Genomic DNA, 19,453 nt, shown 5'->3' on the forward strand with positions numbered 1-19,453 from the left:
CTTTCTTGGCATTAAAAATTAAATGGGTGAGTTAATGTTTCATAGTGCCTACTGTGAGTAGTGATTTTTGAATATAGTGTCTGTTTTTTTTTAATGAATTATGTGGGTCATTTAATGAATATGTGTATTAGACCCATACATATATTCTTCTAATGAGCATAATCAATATGACCTATTTATTCTTAACACCATTAGCTAGGTGAAAGTTGTACCTACTGATTCCCAAATATACTCATGTGAAAAAGTCTGATTTTAATTATTTTTATATCCCACCTAGAGTTGCATTTCTAGAGGGAAAGTTTTTTTATACCTATTTTGTATGATAGTTATTTGATCATTCTTTAATGTAATAGTAAAAATACATTTTTTCCTATAATTCACCCAGTCCTATTCCCAACTGGAGCTTATGAGTTGAAGTGTAGAATTGATAGATAACAAAAACCAATAACATATTGAAGCATATTCTGTGTGTGAGAAGCTTAATAAGCTTTCTCTTGGTGTCTAGTACAGTTCAGATGTGACAGGAATATTCTTGATCACGTTCCAAAGCAGAAAGTCATCAGAGTTTATTTACTTCATAGGTCATTGTGAAGAAACAACTTTATGAACTTTAAAGCCCTACATAAATAGGAGTTATTTGAGCTATAAGCATAACTCGTAAGTTTAATGCATACTATGTGAGAGACAGTAAGATATAGTGGATAAAAAGCTGCCCTACAAACCAAGCGGCTTGGGTTCAAATCTATCTCTGACATACAGAAGTATGGAAAAAGTGGAAAAGTTACTTTTAATGCTCTAGTAACTCTTTGAGACAATAAATTACAAAGAATGTACTGTAAAGGAAATTTTTTTTTACCCAGGAGTTCCCTATATCAGGTCCATAAAGTCTAGTAGATAATAATAACTTAAATCTATCTCTATGAGAGAGGACATAACTGGTGTATGGTATCTGAAATGAGCTTTTTTTTCCTTTACGGTATTAACGTCTTATTCTTTTTCTCCTTCCTTAGGATGCTTCAAACAATTAAAGACTGGTTCTGGTTGGAAGAATTATGGCTTCCTCCCACAATGAAATGGTCCGATCTTGAAGATCATGATGGACTTGTCTTTGTAAAACCTTCTCATTTATATATAACAGTTCCTTGTGCTTTCTTATTGTTGATCATCAGATACTTTTTTGAACGGTAAGTTTCATGTAAGTATGTTTGGTTTCCTCCATCCATTTATTTTCTTTGTTTTAGAAAAATAATCATTAATTTTTATGAAAAACAACTTTTAGGAAGATTTTTTTAAACTCAAAATTGCATCAATATGCAAGTTCAGGAAGAAGGAAAAACTAAAAAGAGTTTAAAATAGGAATAATAATTAGCATTTAAGATTTGCAAAGTTCTGTGAAGTAGGTGCTATTATTTTCTCCATTTTATAAATGAGAAAACTGAGTTGGATCACACAATTATTACATATTCAAGGTATGATTTGAGTTCAGGCTTTCCTGAATAGAAGTACAGTGTTCTGTCTGTTCTGCCACCTAACAATGTAAATGACATTTTGTCTCTAAAATGGATGGATTTCACATTTTATTGCAAAGGAAAGAAAGTTTTATATGGAATATATATCATTGTAGGGAAGAACATATCAGTATTATTACATTTTTTCAAGTATTCTAAACCATTTATTTTTGTTTAAATCAGTTTAGTATTATTTGCTACATATAAAAATAGTGAAAAAGAGCCTCATTTTTCTGTTGGTCTGAATTTACATAACCCCTTTTCTTTGTGTAAGTGACCAGATATTCTGGATTGCATGGATAATTAGCTTTTTCTTCAGTATAGCTTAATTTCTACTTCAGATTCTGTCTTCTTGCACAGCAACCATTCTGTTTCTGAAATTAAAATTATGTTCTCAGATTATCAAAAACCTGGTAATGCAAATCAGGAAGGGAGACAAAATGATTTAAAATATGGTGTATGCATTTAAGATTACTTTCCCTCAACCTTCAGTTAAAAGTTTTAAGGACTTCTGGTCCAAGATTAGCATTTCCATTCAATATAATCTGACATTTTTATGGCTTGTCAGAAGTACTTTAGCATGTATTAATAAATATAATAATAGAAAGAATATTTGTAGCTCTTTAAGATTTGTAAAGTGCTTTACAAATATAATTTCTTTTTTTTTTCACAACAACCATGGAAGATGGATGCTGTTATTATTCCATTGTTAAAGATAAAGAAACTGAACCAGACAGAGTTTAAATGACTTGCCCAGATTTGCAATTAGTGTCTGAGGAAGGTCCTCTTGACCCAAGATCTAGTACTCTAGTCATCTAACTGCCTAATATGTCCTCATTTAAGGGTCATTTAAGGTACCTAAATACAAGGGCCCACAAAATAAACTAGTAAACCCATGTTAAAATACTGATCCTTGAGGTTCCAAGCAAAAATATCAGGAAGAGCTGCTTTATATTTTATGAATTACACACTATTTCCATGAAAAGAAAAAGGAGGGCAGCCAGCAATCTGTCTTTAATATGTATTTTCCTTCATTGTCAAAAAGCTAATCTTTGTTTAATTGAAAAGATTCATTATTTAAAGAGAGGGTCTGTATTCTCAATAAAGGCTTGTGGGACTGCATTCTTTGGGAGCAGCTCTTGCAGAATGAAACTTAATGGAGACTAGTGTATTTCATAGTTATCAAAACATAAGAAGACTTTTTTTTCCTCCTGGAAAATTTGCTTTAAAGGACCCAGATCTTAAAAACCCAAATACATTATACTTTTCAACCTTTTAGGTTTATGCATATGATAGAAGGATCAAGTTTATAATATATATACACAAATATTTGTACATGTGCATATTTACGTACATACATACATGTATAATAAGTACACACACATATAGGTGTGGGTGTGGTAAAGACTTCTAAAATTCAGTAATATCCTTCCACTTCACACTTATTTTTCTCTCTCCATAGAGGTGTTTTAAAGAAAGCCTCTGTATTTTCCTAGTTCTGCCCACTTCACTCAGCATTAGTTTGTGTCTTTCCAGGTTTTCCTGAAACCCACCTGCTCATCTTTTCTTTTAGAACAATAATATTCCATTACATTCATAATTTGTTCAGTCACTCCCCAATTGATAGGTATCCCCTTGATTTCTCTTTCTTTGCCACATAAACAGAACTACTATAAACATTTTAGCACAAGTGATTCCATTTTTTGGCTATCTCTTTGGGATAATGACATAGTAGAAATATTGCTGGATCAAAGTATATGTATGGTTTTATAGCTTTTCGGGCATAGTTGCAAATTGCTCTCCAGAATGGTGGAATCAGTCCACAATTCTAACAATGCATTAATGTTCCAATTTTCCTGAATCCTCTCCAATATTTATCATCTTTTTCTGTCGTGTTAGCCAATCTGATAGATATGAAGTGGTACCTCAGAGTTGTTTTAATTTGCATTTCTCTACCAGCCAATTTCTTGGCTTTATGTTACTTTTTACTTTATGTTACAGTTAGATTCTGTTCCTGGGATAGAGGAGGGACTGCTTGAACCTTCAGCTTTTTTGTGCAGCTGGTTTTTTTTTTTGGTGCTAGTTCTAGGCAAACATAAGTTTTCAATTCTTCCAAATTAGTATGATCTAAGGAGAGGTAAGGGCGCTACTTTCCTAGACTGTGCTCTGTTCTATGAGAGACCACAAGTACTCTTTCCACCCTGGAACTGTGGCCATGGTCCCCGCTGTCCTGTGGCTACAAGCTCTGGCAAGTTAATACTCTTCCTCCTCCGTATTGTGATCCAGAACTGTGATGGATCAAGTATTGAGCAATGGAATTAAATCCTACATCTAGTAGCAGCAACCAGACCCATATAATCTTCTTCTTACCAGTTGTCTGATCTCTTCCCCACTTCCTCCATCCCTGCCTCCTGCCCTTACTATGTGGGCTGAGAGTTCTGGAAGACTCAATTGCCCCCAAAGTCCGATGTTATCTTGCTGGCACATGGTCTTCTATCTTGCTCAAGCATTCTTTATACTGACTTGAGGTCTACACTTAACCTGATGAGAAAAACTTTTCCTGCCAACCTTCTAAGTTGACTTGGGCTGGAAAATTGTTTTACCCCATCCTTTTGAGTACCCTGCTGCTCCAGAATTTGTTTTGAAGGATTATTTTAATGTTCTTTAGAGTGAAATTTGGGAAAGTTCCGGTATGTCTCTGCCTTTTCTCTACTATCTTGACTCCTTCCCCACAACCACATTTTTTGTGATCATGAAAGGGATCATGAAAGATAATTATACAGATCATAATCTCTAACTTTATTGTATTTGTGCTCTAGTTTTCCTACCTATGCAACTTCCTTTTCCAACCCATACTTCATATAGTTGCCAAAGTGATATACTTTTCCTACTTTATATCTGTATACATCAAAGGCTTTTTTTCTTTCTTTCCAGTTCTGAATTCTTTCCTCACCTATTCCTTCCTACTCCCTCAAAATTAGAAGGCAAGAAAAAGAAAATTCAAAATGGTATTCTTAAATCATTATTCCGACCATTTCACTGTTTTGTCCAAGAAGATTCAGTAGCTTCCTTTTGTTTTTAATATCAACACTCTTGTTTGGTATTTGAAGCCCTTCACTTGATACCTGGAATATAGTAAGCTCTTAATAAATGTTTTTGACTGACTGGTTGTCTGTTTCATATATTTATCTATTACATATATACATATATATACATATACATATATATGTATATGTATATGTATATGTACTTATCTCTCTCATTAGAAAGAAATCTCCTTGCAACCAGGATTGCAAGTCCTTACATATAACTGATGTTCAATAAATAGTAATTATTTGATTTATTGATTGATCAAATCATACAATCTACTTCCCTTTCATCACTTAGTTTCCTACTTTCATAGCCTGACCACACTTCTGGAATGCCTTTCTTCCTCAACACTGCTTGTACTTCTAATTTCCTCAGAAAGCTTGGTTCAAGTACTCTCAGACCCTTACTAATTCTGCTTTTCCTCCATTATATCATATTTACTTTGTTTAGATTTTGTGCCAACTTATTGCATCTCCCAATAAAATTCAAGCTTTTGAAATCAAGGGATATTTTGATTTTACTTTGTATTATCCTCGCACCTAGCAAAGAGCTCAGCACATAGTAAGGACTTAATAAATATCTGGTCAATGAATTAGTTTAATAGAAGGTAAATATGCATTCATATAAACATAGAAATTGTTATATATGTTTATATCACCCTTAACCACAAAATAATTCTCAAACTCACAGTTAATTTTGTAGGCTTTTTAGTTCCTAATATATGTTGAAGGTAGAAATAACTGAAATAGAAAGTTATATTATTATATTTTCCCAATGCTGCAAGAAGTAATATAACTATTTAAATTCCTAGACTTGCATATAAACATATTTTGATTGTCATAAATAGCATTTCAAAATTGTGTTTGTGTTTTGTTTTGTTTTTTCCTTTTTAAGCTACTGCCTTTGTGCAAATCCTGAAATATTTCTTTCTCTACACTTCTGTTCTACAGTCTTTTGATCCAGGCAAAGTCAGCAATAATAGAAATAAATGACCAGCCTTTTAATAGAATCAGAAAATTACTATTATACTTTTTTAGTGTCTTTGAGGGCTAAAGTCTTCATTTTCTTTTCTTTCATATTCTTACAGGTTTATTGCCATACCTCTAGCAAAGACTTTGGGCATAAACAAGAAAATCCCAAAGAAGATTCAGCAAAATCCTGTCTTAGAGAATTTTTTCATCCAATCCAACAGGCATCCTTCCCAAGTAAGCATATTAATTCATTGCAGATAGCTTTTGGATTAGAAAACTTCAGCCTTAATGTTTTAATCAGGCATCCATAGTTTACCTCATCTGCTTAAGGAATCTGTTCCAGTTGACCTGCGAATGATTTGATTCATTTGGACTCATTTCATTATCCTGCTGACAAGGCACATGGCATCCAAAACAAAATATGAAATGATAGATAAATGTTAATAGTTCATTTAACATAAATGTTAATGGTTGATTTAACAAAGAAATCAATGTTTAAGGTCAATATCCTTAATAGTAAGAAGGCTAATTATTTTGCTCAAAAGGGGACATCCCTAAAACATAATTAACTGGAACTTATCCAAGATTTCATGCCTTTGATTTGCAAAGATGTCACAGAAGCTTATCTAAACTCTGAACTAGATCTTTTATGATATAGGTTCTGTGATTTCATCTACAGTAGAAGAAATCCATAATTCTAGAGATAACTGACTCTACTGGTCACCATGGATATAGGTTCAGACAGAATAACTTTAAGAATTTTCTGAGTTCTAATATAAATATGGATTATGGTAAGACAGGTCTTGAGCAAACACCATTGGTCTTTAAGCAGGATTGACTTCTTTTCAACAAAAAGTGACCTGCTGAAGGATAAATTACCTGGCAAACTTGGGACAATTTCATTTATCAATTTGCTTTAGGATAGCCATAGTGACTTGAACTATCCTTTTATTTTATTTTGATTGATTATTTGAGGGTGATAAGGTACATTGAATGATGGTTTGGTTTTCAGTTCACATATTCCTTAAATTCTACTAATATAAATGAGAAAACATTATTAGAAATTATTATATGCTGAATTACCTGTGTTTTGCTAATCGTGTTAGCAATACTTCTTTACCAGAATATTATGAGCAGTAGGAAATAATCATTTAAATTCAGTGACAGTCAATAGTTAAGGTATTTTGTTGTTGTAATTGTGTCATTTCCAGTTATATCTGAACCTTCCTAATCCCATTTGGAATTTTCTTGACAAAGATACTGGAATTGTTTCCCATTTTCTTCTTCAGCTCATTTTACAGATGAGGAAACTGAGGCAAACAGAATTAAATGATTTGCTCAGGGTCTCCCAGCTAAGTTACTAAGTTACTTGTCTGAGGCTAGATTTGAACTCACAAAGATGAGACTACCTAATTCCAAGTGCAGTGCTCTATCCAGTGTACCACCTAGCTGCCTTGGCTAAAGGTGTTGTCATTATAATTGCCAAATCATTCAAAGATGTTGTATGTGGAAGTTCATTGTAAAACTCCATATGCAAGGCAATCTCTTAGCAAATAAATAAGTTGGCATACATATATAATATGGAAGCAATGTGCATCTTTCTAGCAATTAAGACAACAATTTCCTCATCAGGCTATTAAATGAAAGGAATCATTGGCTTCTTGAAGGCTATAACAGTGCATTACCAGCTAAGTCTGGCTAATTTTGCCACACTTTTAGAGAATGTTCTGGCAACAGCATTCTCTGCTTTCCAGGATATAGTCCAACTTTAAAAACTGGAGAAGCCCATTACCAGCAAGTTGGCCTTGCAAATTATACAATTTGGTCATATCAATGAAGCAAAGGAAAAAGATTTAGGTGTTTTTTTTGGTTTGTTTACTTTTAGTCTATCTAATTCAAATAACCTAAGTCAGGCAGAGGTGTTTCACTCCAACTTTAGTTTATCATAGCTAAAACCAACAAATTGAAACAATGAAAACTGATGGAGTTTTTTGAAAGTGATGACTTCTATTATTAACTCTAATGGCTGTAGATAATGAAATTATTATCATCCAATGAAAGCACAGTTTCAGTAAGTATGAGGAGTCCTTTGAAAGTGTTCTAATCTGGCTCTGAAGTTGGTTTTAGGTCATTCTTACTAGGAAAAAATGACTTCTAGGAAATGTGTGATATTGATTTAGTTTGTAGTAGGGTGTTAATACTTGATTACAAAATAAGGCAAACCAGTAGACAGAATTATCCAAGTCATAATCCATCATAAGATCATGAAATAATCAACTTGCTCTTACCTCAAGTATGATTCTAACCTTCTTGGTGTTTAATTTCTCAGTTTTAATTGGGAACTATATAAAATATCAATTTCACATTTTTTTTTATTATTGCAAATGGTTATGTGATAGATCATGCCAATTGAATGTAATTATATATCTTTTAAGAGGGAAAAAAAAACAAGTAATCTATCTAAAGTGGAACTTATTTCAGATGTAGATTGCTTTTTTTTAGGATCCAGAATCCATTTGGAACTTAAAAAGCTAAGTTGATCATAACTTTAGCATAAAACATAAAGGAAAATGTCATATTATCAGATATTTGTTCTACTTACTTGACTTGAAGCTATTTGCCAACTCTAAAACAAATTACTTAAGATAATGAATTATAAATAAATCTGGTAAATTACGTCCTTAGAATCTGGTTTGAATAAGTGAAAATAAACATGTAATAAAAGTAAAACTTAGTGAGATAAATAAATTTGCTATAAAAAAAGACAAAAATATTTAAGATTTTAACCAAAGAAAAACTTTGCATATCAGAAGAATTGATCACATAATAGAGAAAATATTTTCAAAACAAGCATACTGTTTGTAGAATTATTGAATTTTAGAGCCCAATTCCTTCATAGATAGGAAAGAGTCACAAGGATTTTCATTTTATTAGGTCACACAGCTGGAAGAGCCAGTTATAGAACTTGAATTTTCATGTTCTTTCCATTATACAACGTGACTCTTTTCAGTGAAGAAAATACACACACACACACACACACACACACACATACACACACACACACACACGATATGCAGTAAAATTAAGATAGCAAAGTAGTGTTTACTGTACGTAGTCTAAATTATTTGACAGTTCAGCATGATTTAATATAGCTCTAAGGAACATCATGGATAATAGAATGAGACTCAGGTCCTATAACTTGAATTATAGTGGAAAGAACTCACTAGTATTCCATAGTCCTAAGGAATACTGATTAGTGGTAAAAATGAATAGGGCCAAATAGAATGCCATAAAGAATATATATTGGTGTATTGAATATATATAATTTAAATGTTCAGTGGAAAAGTACAAGGGACTAATTGATACCATCAATTTATATTACAAAATTAAAGCATTATTTCTGTAGCATCAGGTTATATATATATATATATATATATATATATATATATAATATATATATATATATATGTATGTGTGGGCGTGTATATATATATATATATATATATATATATATATATATATATATTAGTGAAAAATAACCATAGTTTTATGTCTTTAGAATTTAGGAAGACAGAATAAAGTAATCCAATAGCTTATAATAAATGACCTCTTAATATATTCGTACATGGTATCCAAAAGAGATTCACATTCTGCACACTAACTTGGAAAATGTTATGTAGATGAAACTGTCAGATTTATTTATAGGAGGGAGAGTACAAGGTTATTTGTTGGGTGTGACCAAAAGTTTTGTTGTAATGATTCAGGGTAGAATTATTACCCCTACAAAGTATTGCGTACATATAATGATGAAAAATTTGGCAATACATACAAATTGTGTCTGATGTGGCTCTGTGATCAGTGACAATGTGGAGCAAAGTATGCATCACTTTGGCTGTTATGGATTGCAATAACATTGTTATAATAAAACTACTAAAATCACATCTAACAGCCAGTCCTCAAATGGGACTTGATAAATTAACATGGTATTTAACACATATGAATCTAAGAAACACAATATGTGTATGTGGAAATATATATCCATAAATATATGTGTAATGTATATGTACATTAATGTAACTACTTCAAGATGTATTGGGATAGTGCCATAATAACAGATCAACAATCCTAGCCAATAGATCAAACATTCTGCTATTTGATAAAATTAATAATACAGTGGAACTTATTGTATTAACTGTTTTACTTTGTAAAAACATCAAAAATCTATGCCCCTTCCTCTAAAACCAACAAAATCCCCGTAACTTCCAACTGCAAACATGCTGCTCTGGTAAAGGAGTTAAAGGAAATGTGGAAATAATAGTGGTTAGCATTTTTATATAGCTTTAAGATTTGCATGTTAGCACATTTGATCTTCAGAGAAACCCTGTTGCTCAGGACTACATACATGATATGTGTGATGGAGGATTTGAACTTAACTATCCTTTGGTCCAAATCCAGCCCTGTATCCACTACTCTACTTATTTGTCTCAAATCAGAGAACCTAAAAATAAAGGGAGTTATCTTGAAGACTATGATAATTCTATATATAAACATGTAACGGCATCATAATCGTACTGTAATTTTGGTGTCAAGTTCAAAAATGTCTCTTGCCCCAAACAATTTCTTGTTTGGGATTGAGAAGTGGATAGAGTGTATACGATTTCCACACTACTTTCTAAATACCTTGGTATTGCAGAGTTCAGATGAATTATTCAAGAGACAACTGAACACAGTTCCCATATATGTCTTTATATTTCAAAGGGATAGGTATGAAAACTAGATCTGTGCTTTCACTGGTTAGAGAATTTTGGGTAGGGAAATTCCCTCTATCAACTCAGGTCATCATCTTCTGTGTAACTTATAATCTTGGAGAGTTACCTAAAACACAAAGAAATTAAGTGACTTGCTCAGAGTCAAAACCAGCATATCAGAGGCAGAATCTAAATCTTAAGTCTTCCTGGTTCCTCAACCAGCTCTCCATCTATTATGCTACATTGGCTCTCTTTGTAAACTCCATATTTATCATTTTTATTTCACTATATTAAATTAGGACATATGTTCTAATTATATACCAATATTAAATATTCCCATAATTGAATATATAAGCTGTTTCTGTTTTTGTTATTACAAACAAAACAGCTCTGAATAGTTTGAAACAAATAGCTTGAATACAAAACATTACAGACATGTTTTGGGGATAGGAACTTAGGTGTCATTGAAAAATAATATTAATTTTTCACTTTTATTCCATATTTACATATTGCTGTCCAAAGTGTTACTTTTAGTCTACAATCCATCAACAATTTCCTCATAGTCTTGCCAATATCTTCCCTGATCCTGACTTCCACACCAGTTTGGTATATAATTTAAAGTGATATCTTAAGATTGTCTTGATTAGAATTTTTCTGATTATTAGAGAATTTGGGCAACTTTCTTTGTGCTTATTGAATTTGTATGTCTTCCTTTATAAATTGTCTTTTAACTTTCCACTGGAAAACATATGTTATTAGTCTTATAGATTTCCATATATATGCATATATATATTCTTGATGTCACACATTTATCTAGCATATTTGCTGCAAATATTTTTGCAATGTTTCAAACTATATAAATTTTGTATAATAATTCAGTAAAATTTTATATATCTATGTTTTTCTAGATACTGTCTTTTTTTTCTAGTAGCAAATATTTCTATTTCCCAAGAGAAGTAGGAATTGATTTCATCATTGAAATTATCTGAGAGTGGTTTAGAAATATATCATATGTTATTGATTATGTACGAAAACAAATTATCAATATAGGTTTGAGCTAGCATCAAGTTAATTTCCAGAACTGTTGAAAAGTATGGCATAGTAAAAAAAGTACTAGATCAGGAGTTACAAGTTTCAGGATGAGAAATGCCACTAACTATGACACCTTGGACAGATGTTTATTGAAAAGAATATGAAATTTTGACTAAAAACTGCAAGGTTTAAATCCTGGCTCAAACTTACTAGTCAGGACCAAAGAAAAATTGTATCATCTGTCATCCTCAGTTTAAGAAAAACAATAATATATAAGAAAAAGAATGTTGTATTTAGAGCCAGAAGACTTGAATTCAAATCCCATCTCTATCATGTAACTTTGAGCGAGTCACTTAATTGTTCTGTGCTTCAGTTACCTCATCTATAATATGAGGTTGAACTGGATGATTTTTAAGGTTCTTCTGAATTCTAAATATATTACCTTTCAAGGCCTCAGTTTCTTGATCTGTAAATGAGGCGATTGAACTATACAAAGTCCAAGATCTTTTACAGCTTTAAATTTCTGTTTATTGGGTTTCAATTACAGTATCTATGAAGGGGTAATTAAGCATAATAATCACAAGATGTTTCACTAAATTTTTAAAAATTCTTATTCTAAGTATGCCTATCTTTTGATTATTTTCACTGAAGTCTGAAAAAATACACATAATTTAAAAAACATTGTACATTCTTCAAATAATTTATATTTGCCTTTGTAGTAAAAGGCTTTTTCCATTTTGTTACATTTCTCTTAATACTTCTTTGAACTTGCTGTAGTTTTAAGAACTTTATGAATCTTCACTTTCAGAGTGGCAGTTATTTTTTGTTTGTTCAATTTTCCTCTTTAATTTGCACAAGTATTTAAAGGATCTGTGATTTAATTGATGTGGGCATTCCTTCAACAATGCAATTCATAACCTCTTTATGGCTTTGGAGATAGTCTTTAAAAGTTGGAAGATAGAAAAATTTATCACTTTTTGGCAAATATAATTCTCTGCACTAAGAAAAAGTCCTCCCACTAAACCTAAACTTAAAACCTTTCTAGCCTTTTTTATCACTTGCCAGATCATGCATTATGCTGACCTTTTGAGAACTAGGAGTATCCCAAGACAAAGTATTGAATGAATACTTCAGTGAAAATACAAAACTTCAAAAATACAAGACTACCTGGCTTTTGTGGCATAGTGTTTTTATGGTTTTAAAAATTATAGCAAATTGCTTACTATCTTAGGGAGAGGTATGCAAAGGGAGGAGGGAGTAAATTTTAAATGTGTGCTAAAAATTAGCTTTACATGTATCTGGACTTGCCGCAGATTGCTGTAGTTCCCTTAGTTCCACTACAATGAATCACATTTGGTCTTGCTTCTCCTTTTTTAAATAGTATTTGATTTTTTTCAATAACATGTAAAGCTAATTTTTAGCATACATTTAAAATTTACTCCTTCCTCCCTTCTCATACCTCTCCCTAAGATAGTAAGCAATTTGATAAAGGTTGCATATATGCAATCATGTAAAATATATTTCTATATTTGTTATGTTATGAAAGAAGAAACAAACGAAAAGAAAAAATGGAAAAAAAAAAAGGAAGTGAAAAATAGTATGATGAAATCTTCATTGACTCCATCAATTTTTTTCCTAGAGAATCTTTAGCCATTTCCCAATTGATGTGTAACTTCTCAATTTCCAATTCTTTGTCATCACAAAAAGGGCTACTGTAAATATTTTTATACAAATAGGTCCTTTCCCTTTTTAGTCTGTTGCTTCTTTATTGACCCTTATATATTTATTGTTAATCAATAATTTATTAATTTGTTTTGTCCCTTTTCAGAATGATCTATATGGTCTAGCAAAGAAGAGTAACCAAACTGTACAACAAATTGAAATATGGTTTAAGAGACGGCGTGATCAAGAAAGACCTTGCAGACTAAAAAAATTCCAGGAAGCTTGGTAAGAAGGATGCTAGAAGCATGAATAGTTTTGTGCACATGTACATATTCTAAAGGTTAGGATATAACCCACATATTTTTTCAACCAGTTCATCTATTCAAGGAATCAGTCAATGCTTGCTCTGTTTTGTTCATTTATAATTTAGAACTCCATCATCTTTTTTTGCAACCACATTATAATTGTCAGCACAGATTATATGGGGGAAGTTCTGTTTTCCCTTCAGAATATAGGGCAGAATCATCTGCTTTTGTCTGAATCAGATATTTAACCCATCATTTCCATGTAAATTAAGAAGACTTACTTTCTTCTTGTCATATTTGAATAGGACAGTCAAGTCGGGTTAGGGCTTCAAGTTGTATTGTTGCAACAGAGACCTAGACTTTAATAGTTTATTAGGGTAGTATTTTAATAATTTATCAGGAAAGATTTTTTTTCTCAATTAGACACAGCTACTTCTATGCAAAATGTTATTTTGTTCCGTAATACCTCATCTATTAAAGGCATGGACACCTCTACCCAAACAAAAATAAGGTGCAAAAGACATTACTCTTCATTTTTTCCCTTTAATTTTTTTCTTTCTTGTTAAGAAAAATTGTTATTTTTAAAAAATTATTATCATTTTTTTCAATAAATCTCTTTCCCATTAAATAGAAAATTTGTCTTTATAATAAAGGAAAAAAGAGGCTTAGCAACACTAACCAGTACATCAATTTAGTCTAACATTATCTTTAATTTCCTATTTTATATCCCATCCCTTCCTATCTCCACTGTTGCAAAGAAAAGAGGACAAATATATCCTCATAACTATTTTTTAAGACTCAAGCTTGATCATTTTAATTACAGTATTCAGTTTTGGCTTTGTTTTGTTTGTTTCCATTAACAGTATCATAGTAATTGCATATTTTATTAACTGGTTGTGCATACTTTCTTTGTTCATATGATCTTCCCTCTCATATAAGTTTTTGTTAGTTATTTCTTAAATTGTAATTATATTCGATTACATTCTTATACTTTAATTTGTTTAGCCATTCCTCAACTGATGGACTTTTACTCCTTCACCCCAGTTCTTTGCTATTACAAAAAGAGTTACTATAAATATTTTGGTGTATTCAAGCCCTTTTTTTAATCTTTGAAATTCTTGGGTTACATCATTAGTGGAGGGATTTCTGGGTCAAAAGGTATTTCAACATTTTAGTTATTTCGTTAGTTATTAGCATAATTCCAAATGGTCCAGACATTTTCATCAATTGGACTGATGTTGGATCTCAGAAATATTTTTTGACAGTGCTTTTACTTTCCAGGGTAAAGTTTAGAGGAATAAATTTATTTCTAAAATGCCTCTTAAAATTAGTTCTCATTTCTCATGATTTCAAGACTAATTCACATTCTTTTCTATTTTTGACTTAAAACACTGCATGTAGTGGTTTTCTTATCTCATTTTTGTTAATTAAAATACTTGTTCTCATTTCTTGAATATACTATTGATGCCATCTAGCTCTGGACTAATGTCTAGAATATTACTTCAAAATAATATAAAGTTTTCCCCAGGATCTGGTAATGGGGTGTATTTTCCTTTATTATTCTTCAAAGCAAACATGATTCTTATTTTTTCTATTGGACAAGTACCATTTCTATCTCTGAGCCCAGAATTAAAGCATCATCTAAGGTAAAAAGTTATGTTAAGAAAACATAATGAGAACATTGTCAAATATCCTTTTCAATTAAATTTTTTGATTATTAACTATTTTTTTTCTCCCTCACATACTCTCATCATATTGGAAAAAAAAAAAAGAGAAATGAAAAATCCTTAAAAGTGTCTGTTCATATTCTTTGATCATTTGTCAAGTGGGGAACGGCTCTTATTATAAATTTGAATAAATTTCTTATATATATTGGAAATGAGGCCTTTATCAATGAAACTTGTTGCAAGTTTTCCTAGTCATGGATTTGTTTGAATAAAACTTTAAAAATTTTTATCTAATGAGAATTGTCCATTTTATTTTTTGAGTACCTCTCTTATTTAGTCATGAATCTACCTATACATTTGAGAGGTAATATCTTCCTTGTTCCTGTAATATGTTTAAGATGGAACTTGTTTAACTAGATCATGTATCTATTTGGAGTTTATCTATGTATAAGGTATGAGGTCTATACAAAAAAAGACTGCTCAGTTTTCTCAGTAGATGGTTCAATATTTGCACATGGTGAAGTATTACCTCAGCACGAGGAGGAGTCATCTTTGGGATGGATTTCTTTCCTTTGGTATATTGTTTACCTAATCTGTTCCTCTGATTAATCTATGTATTTTTAACCAGTACCATTTTAAAAGATTATTATTGCTACTTTGAAATATAGCTTAATATCTGGTATTTTTAGGTCCTCTTCTTAGGGCTTTGCAGAAGCCATCATCTTTCAGAAGAAGACACAGTATGTAAAAATCCATTGACAATACAATTCCCAAGTTGGGCTCCCTGAGTATTTAAATTTACCCAGACCACAAGGTTTATCTGAAGGAACATAAGGTGAAAAATCTCAGGAGAAATAATGAAAGGAAAGCCTTACTTAAAAAAAAAAAAAGCTTCTAATTACTTTTACCAGTTAATCACTTTTCATTCATTGAATGTTTATTAAATACTCAATTCATGGATGGAAATGAAACTGTATTAAGACATGGTCTCCGTTCTTAACTTGTAATCTAATAGTGAGACTAAAATAAGAAAAATGATAGTGTACAGGAAAGGAAACTTCAGGACTATGCAAAATGATTTGATGTGGGCTACAAGTCTTACAGGAGTCCTTTTGTTCAACAGATATTATCAAACATATAATTGTTTTCACACATATCTAGAGATAGGACTTGAGCTGGGCTGTGAAATATAAGCAGAATTTTGAATGATAGGGAGGAGAAAGCATCTCCCACACAAGAGAAATATGAGTATAGAAGTAGAAATGACTTTGATGTTCTTAGAGAATCAATAATCAAGCACTGTATCCCAGGCATTGCGCTAAATTCTGGAGATATAAAAATGAGGTATAAAAAAGAAAAAACGTCTCTGCTTCACAATCTAGGACCTCACAATCTAAAGAATCATAAGATTGGCTAGACTAAAGTAGAGGGTATAGATAGAAATAAAGCTGGATGTGTAGGGTCAAAATCCTTTTGTTTGGAAATATGTGGGGAAAAAAAGAGTACCCTGTTCTAAATCAAGGGATTGAAAACAGGAAAAGAGATTAAAGATTTACATCAGACCCTCTATCTTAATAAACAATGAAGAAATGTGCATGTGGTGAATTATGTTATCACTACTAGAAGTGGTTCTATATACTTCATACAATCATTTAAAGACTTTTACTCATCAACTGACAATTTTTTAATAAATCATTTTATTATTACTTCATTTGATCAATTAGTGAGTAGAGTAACAAAATCATTTACATATGAGTATGTGGTGATCTTGTTCTCAAAACGCAGCCAGGTGATAAAAGTTCAGATCTTTTATTATCTCCAATATAGCCCGGTTAGCTTAGAGGCCTATCTCTCTGCTTGGTTCCAAGAGCTCTTGCAGTTTTGTCCTTTGCTTCTGCCTCTGCTTTCTTCAGCCTTCAATCCAGCTCCAAGTTGAATCTGCCTTGCCTCCGAAAGAGGGCTTCTGGCTCTCAATCTCCCAAAGTGCTCTGTGTCTGCACCAGAGTGCTCCTCTTCAATCCAGCTGAACTCTCTTCTGCCACCAGCCAGCCAAGTAGAAAATATTCTGCAATAGATCTCTCTTCACTGGCCTTATATCTGACTCTTCTGAGAGAATGGGATTATGGGTTTTCTCCCATAGTGCTCTCTGGCCCTAAGAGCTTTAAGGGAGGTGTGAATTCACAAAGTTACAAAGTTTACTTTGTGAATCTGGCAAACTAGTGAACTCTCATGAGTAAAGGTGTGAACACAAGCATGTACTAATTAGTTCTACTTAGTACCTTGTTTCAGGTTCTGGCCCAAAACATCTTCTTGTAAGATCAGATCAACTCTAATTAGTTAGCAGTTTGTAAAGATTCCAACATGAGCATATAACCTTTTAGAGTTTTTTTGCAAATACATTTCTTTTTAAAAATTATTGTATTAGCAAACATTTTAAAATAACATTAACAATAAGTCACTTACACATATTATGAAAACCTTGTACATTTTATATTTGGAATCATTAACATGAGAAAATGAACTTAATATGTGGATCACTTAGATAGCTCAGTAGATAGTGTTGAGCTTGGATTCAGAAAGACCTTAAGAAGGGAGGTAAGTAGGAAAGAAAGAAGGGAAGGACAGTAGGTAGAAAAGAAGGTAGGAAGAAAAGTAGGAAGGAAACAAGGAAGGTAGGTAGGAAAGTAGAAAGTTGGTAGGAAGAAAAGAAGCAAAGTTAAAAGAAAGAAGGAAAGTAGGAGGAAAAGAAAGAAAAAAGGGAAGGAAGGAAAAAGGAGGAAAAGCAAGGCAAGGAGAGAAGGAAGAAAGAGCAGAGGGAAGGAAGAAGGGAAAAGAAAAAGAGGAGGAAGAAGGAAGGGAGGAAGGGAAGAATCTATTAAGTGTCTACTATGAACTAGGTACTGTGCTAAGCATTTTACAAAAATTAACTTTTTTGATCCTCACAACAACTGTGGGAGATAGGTGCTATTATTATTCCCATTTTACAATTGAGGAAACTGAGGCATACAGAAATCAGGTGGCTTGCCCCAGGGTCACACAGCTAGTAAATGTCCAAGGTTGTTTTTAAATAGTTTTTTTTAACTTGGTCTAGCTCTCCATCCAAAGTACCCCCTAGCTAACTTTCTCTAGAGGGAGGAGGGGTTGGAGAAGGGAAGAGACAAGAAAAGTGTTTCAAATGGAGTTGATATTATTCACTAATTCCAGGAGATGCAGGTAAACACTGCAACTCTGGTCATCAGCACCTGGTCATTAACTCCTGCCACTTGACTCTTACCAAGTCACCAGTTTATTTCCCTTCGATTGCTGTCATTGGCACTTTAGCTCCACTCCTGTCCTCAGCTTTCCCCGGTCCATGAATCTTACCAAGCATGAGGGACAGAGATCATTTAATAAATATTAAATAAATACCTACTATGTGCTAAACTCTGATGATACATAGAAAGGAGAAACATTATTTTGCTCTCTCACAGAACTATCTGCCCAGTATACAAGTTTCTGAGGAGTAGCCCTTTTGTCCATTTCAGAAATTGGTTTGTGATCAATAACCACCACAGGAATTTGTGGGATGATTAGTAGTGTCTGCTCAGCCCATTAACAAATCTCTTCTTTCTTTTTAAAACAAATTTCCATGGTAACAATTCAAGAGGACAAGCCAACCCAAGTTAAATTTGTAAAATGAGAAAATTGGACTAAATGACCTAAAGTCCTTCTCTGCTTTCAATCCTAGCAGGCAAGCATTAAGTAGCTATTTCTTGATTTTCTATTAGGTACTTACAAATAGGCAGAAATCTTTCCATCATGTCAGGGCAGGTTCATTCTTGAGCTGTATTTTTCTTCTTCAGCTTTCTTGATAGAATTCTAACTTCAGTCTAATCCTAGAGCATTCCTCATTTTCAATCCAAAGTTTTATTTTGTTTTAATTAGTCTTGACTTGGCCATACAATTTTTTAAAATAAATGTTTCTATCTAGAAGTCAAATCAACAAGCATTTTATTAAGCACCTGCTAAGTGCCAGGTACTTTTTAAATTGGTGGAATATCTAGAAAATATTCACTGAAGAAGCATTCTGTAGTTTCAAAATCAACACATTTGGTGTCAGTATATGAAAGGGAAAAAAGGGATGGGTAGAGTCTCTATCTCCCTAATCCCAGTTAGCTACATCTACAGAACTGTGGTTCTGACAAGGCCATCTTGCAATGTTAATTTCCTTTATTCTGACTGTCTCCCATTGTCTGCATCTTAAAGATTCAATCTCTCAGGTACATTTGGCTTTTCTAGAAAAAAAATCTATCTTCTAAGTTAGTCTCATCCCAATAAATATAGAAAAAAATGACATTTTACTCTTTTGAGGCAACCAAATAGATGTGCTACTGAAAATTATGACCTTGTTATTATGAAGCTTGCCTAATAAAGATTATTTTTGTATTACACTCTCTTGTATCAGACAGATTTTTCTGTTTTATGAACCAA

General features: G+C 32.3%; 1 protein-coding gene across 1 annotated transcript in view; it reads left to right on the forward strand.

The window, feature by feature from the left end:
* The first annotated feature begins 992 nt into the window (after positions 1-992).
* Positions 993-19,453, forward strand: part of CERS3 (ceramide synthase 3) — a 76,325-nt gene continuing 57,864 nt past the window's right edge. Inside the window, exons 1-3 of the mRNA XM_051980993.1 lie at positions 993-1,184; positions 5,686-5,803; positions 13,178-13,296. Of these exons, the coding sequence (XP_051836953.1) occupies positions 1,012-1,184; positions 5,686-5,803; positions 13,178-13,296 (410 nt within the window). The 5' untranslated portion in view covers positions 993-1,011. The remainder of the gene's footprint in view (positions 1,185-5,685; positions 5,804-13,177; positions 13,297-19,453) is intronic.

This window comes from Antechinus flavipes, chromosome 2 (genome assembly GCF_016432865.1).
Source record: "Antechinus flavipes isolate AdamAnt ecotype Samford, QLD, Australia chromosome 2, AdamAnt_v2, whole genome shotgun sequence".
Classification (NCBI taxonomy): Eukaryota; Metazoa; Chordata; class Mammalia; order Dasyuromorphia; family Dasyuridae; genus Antechinus; species Antechinus flavipes.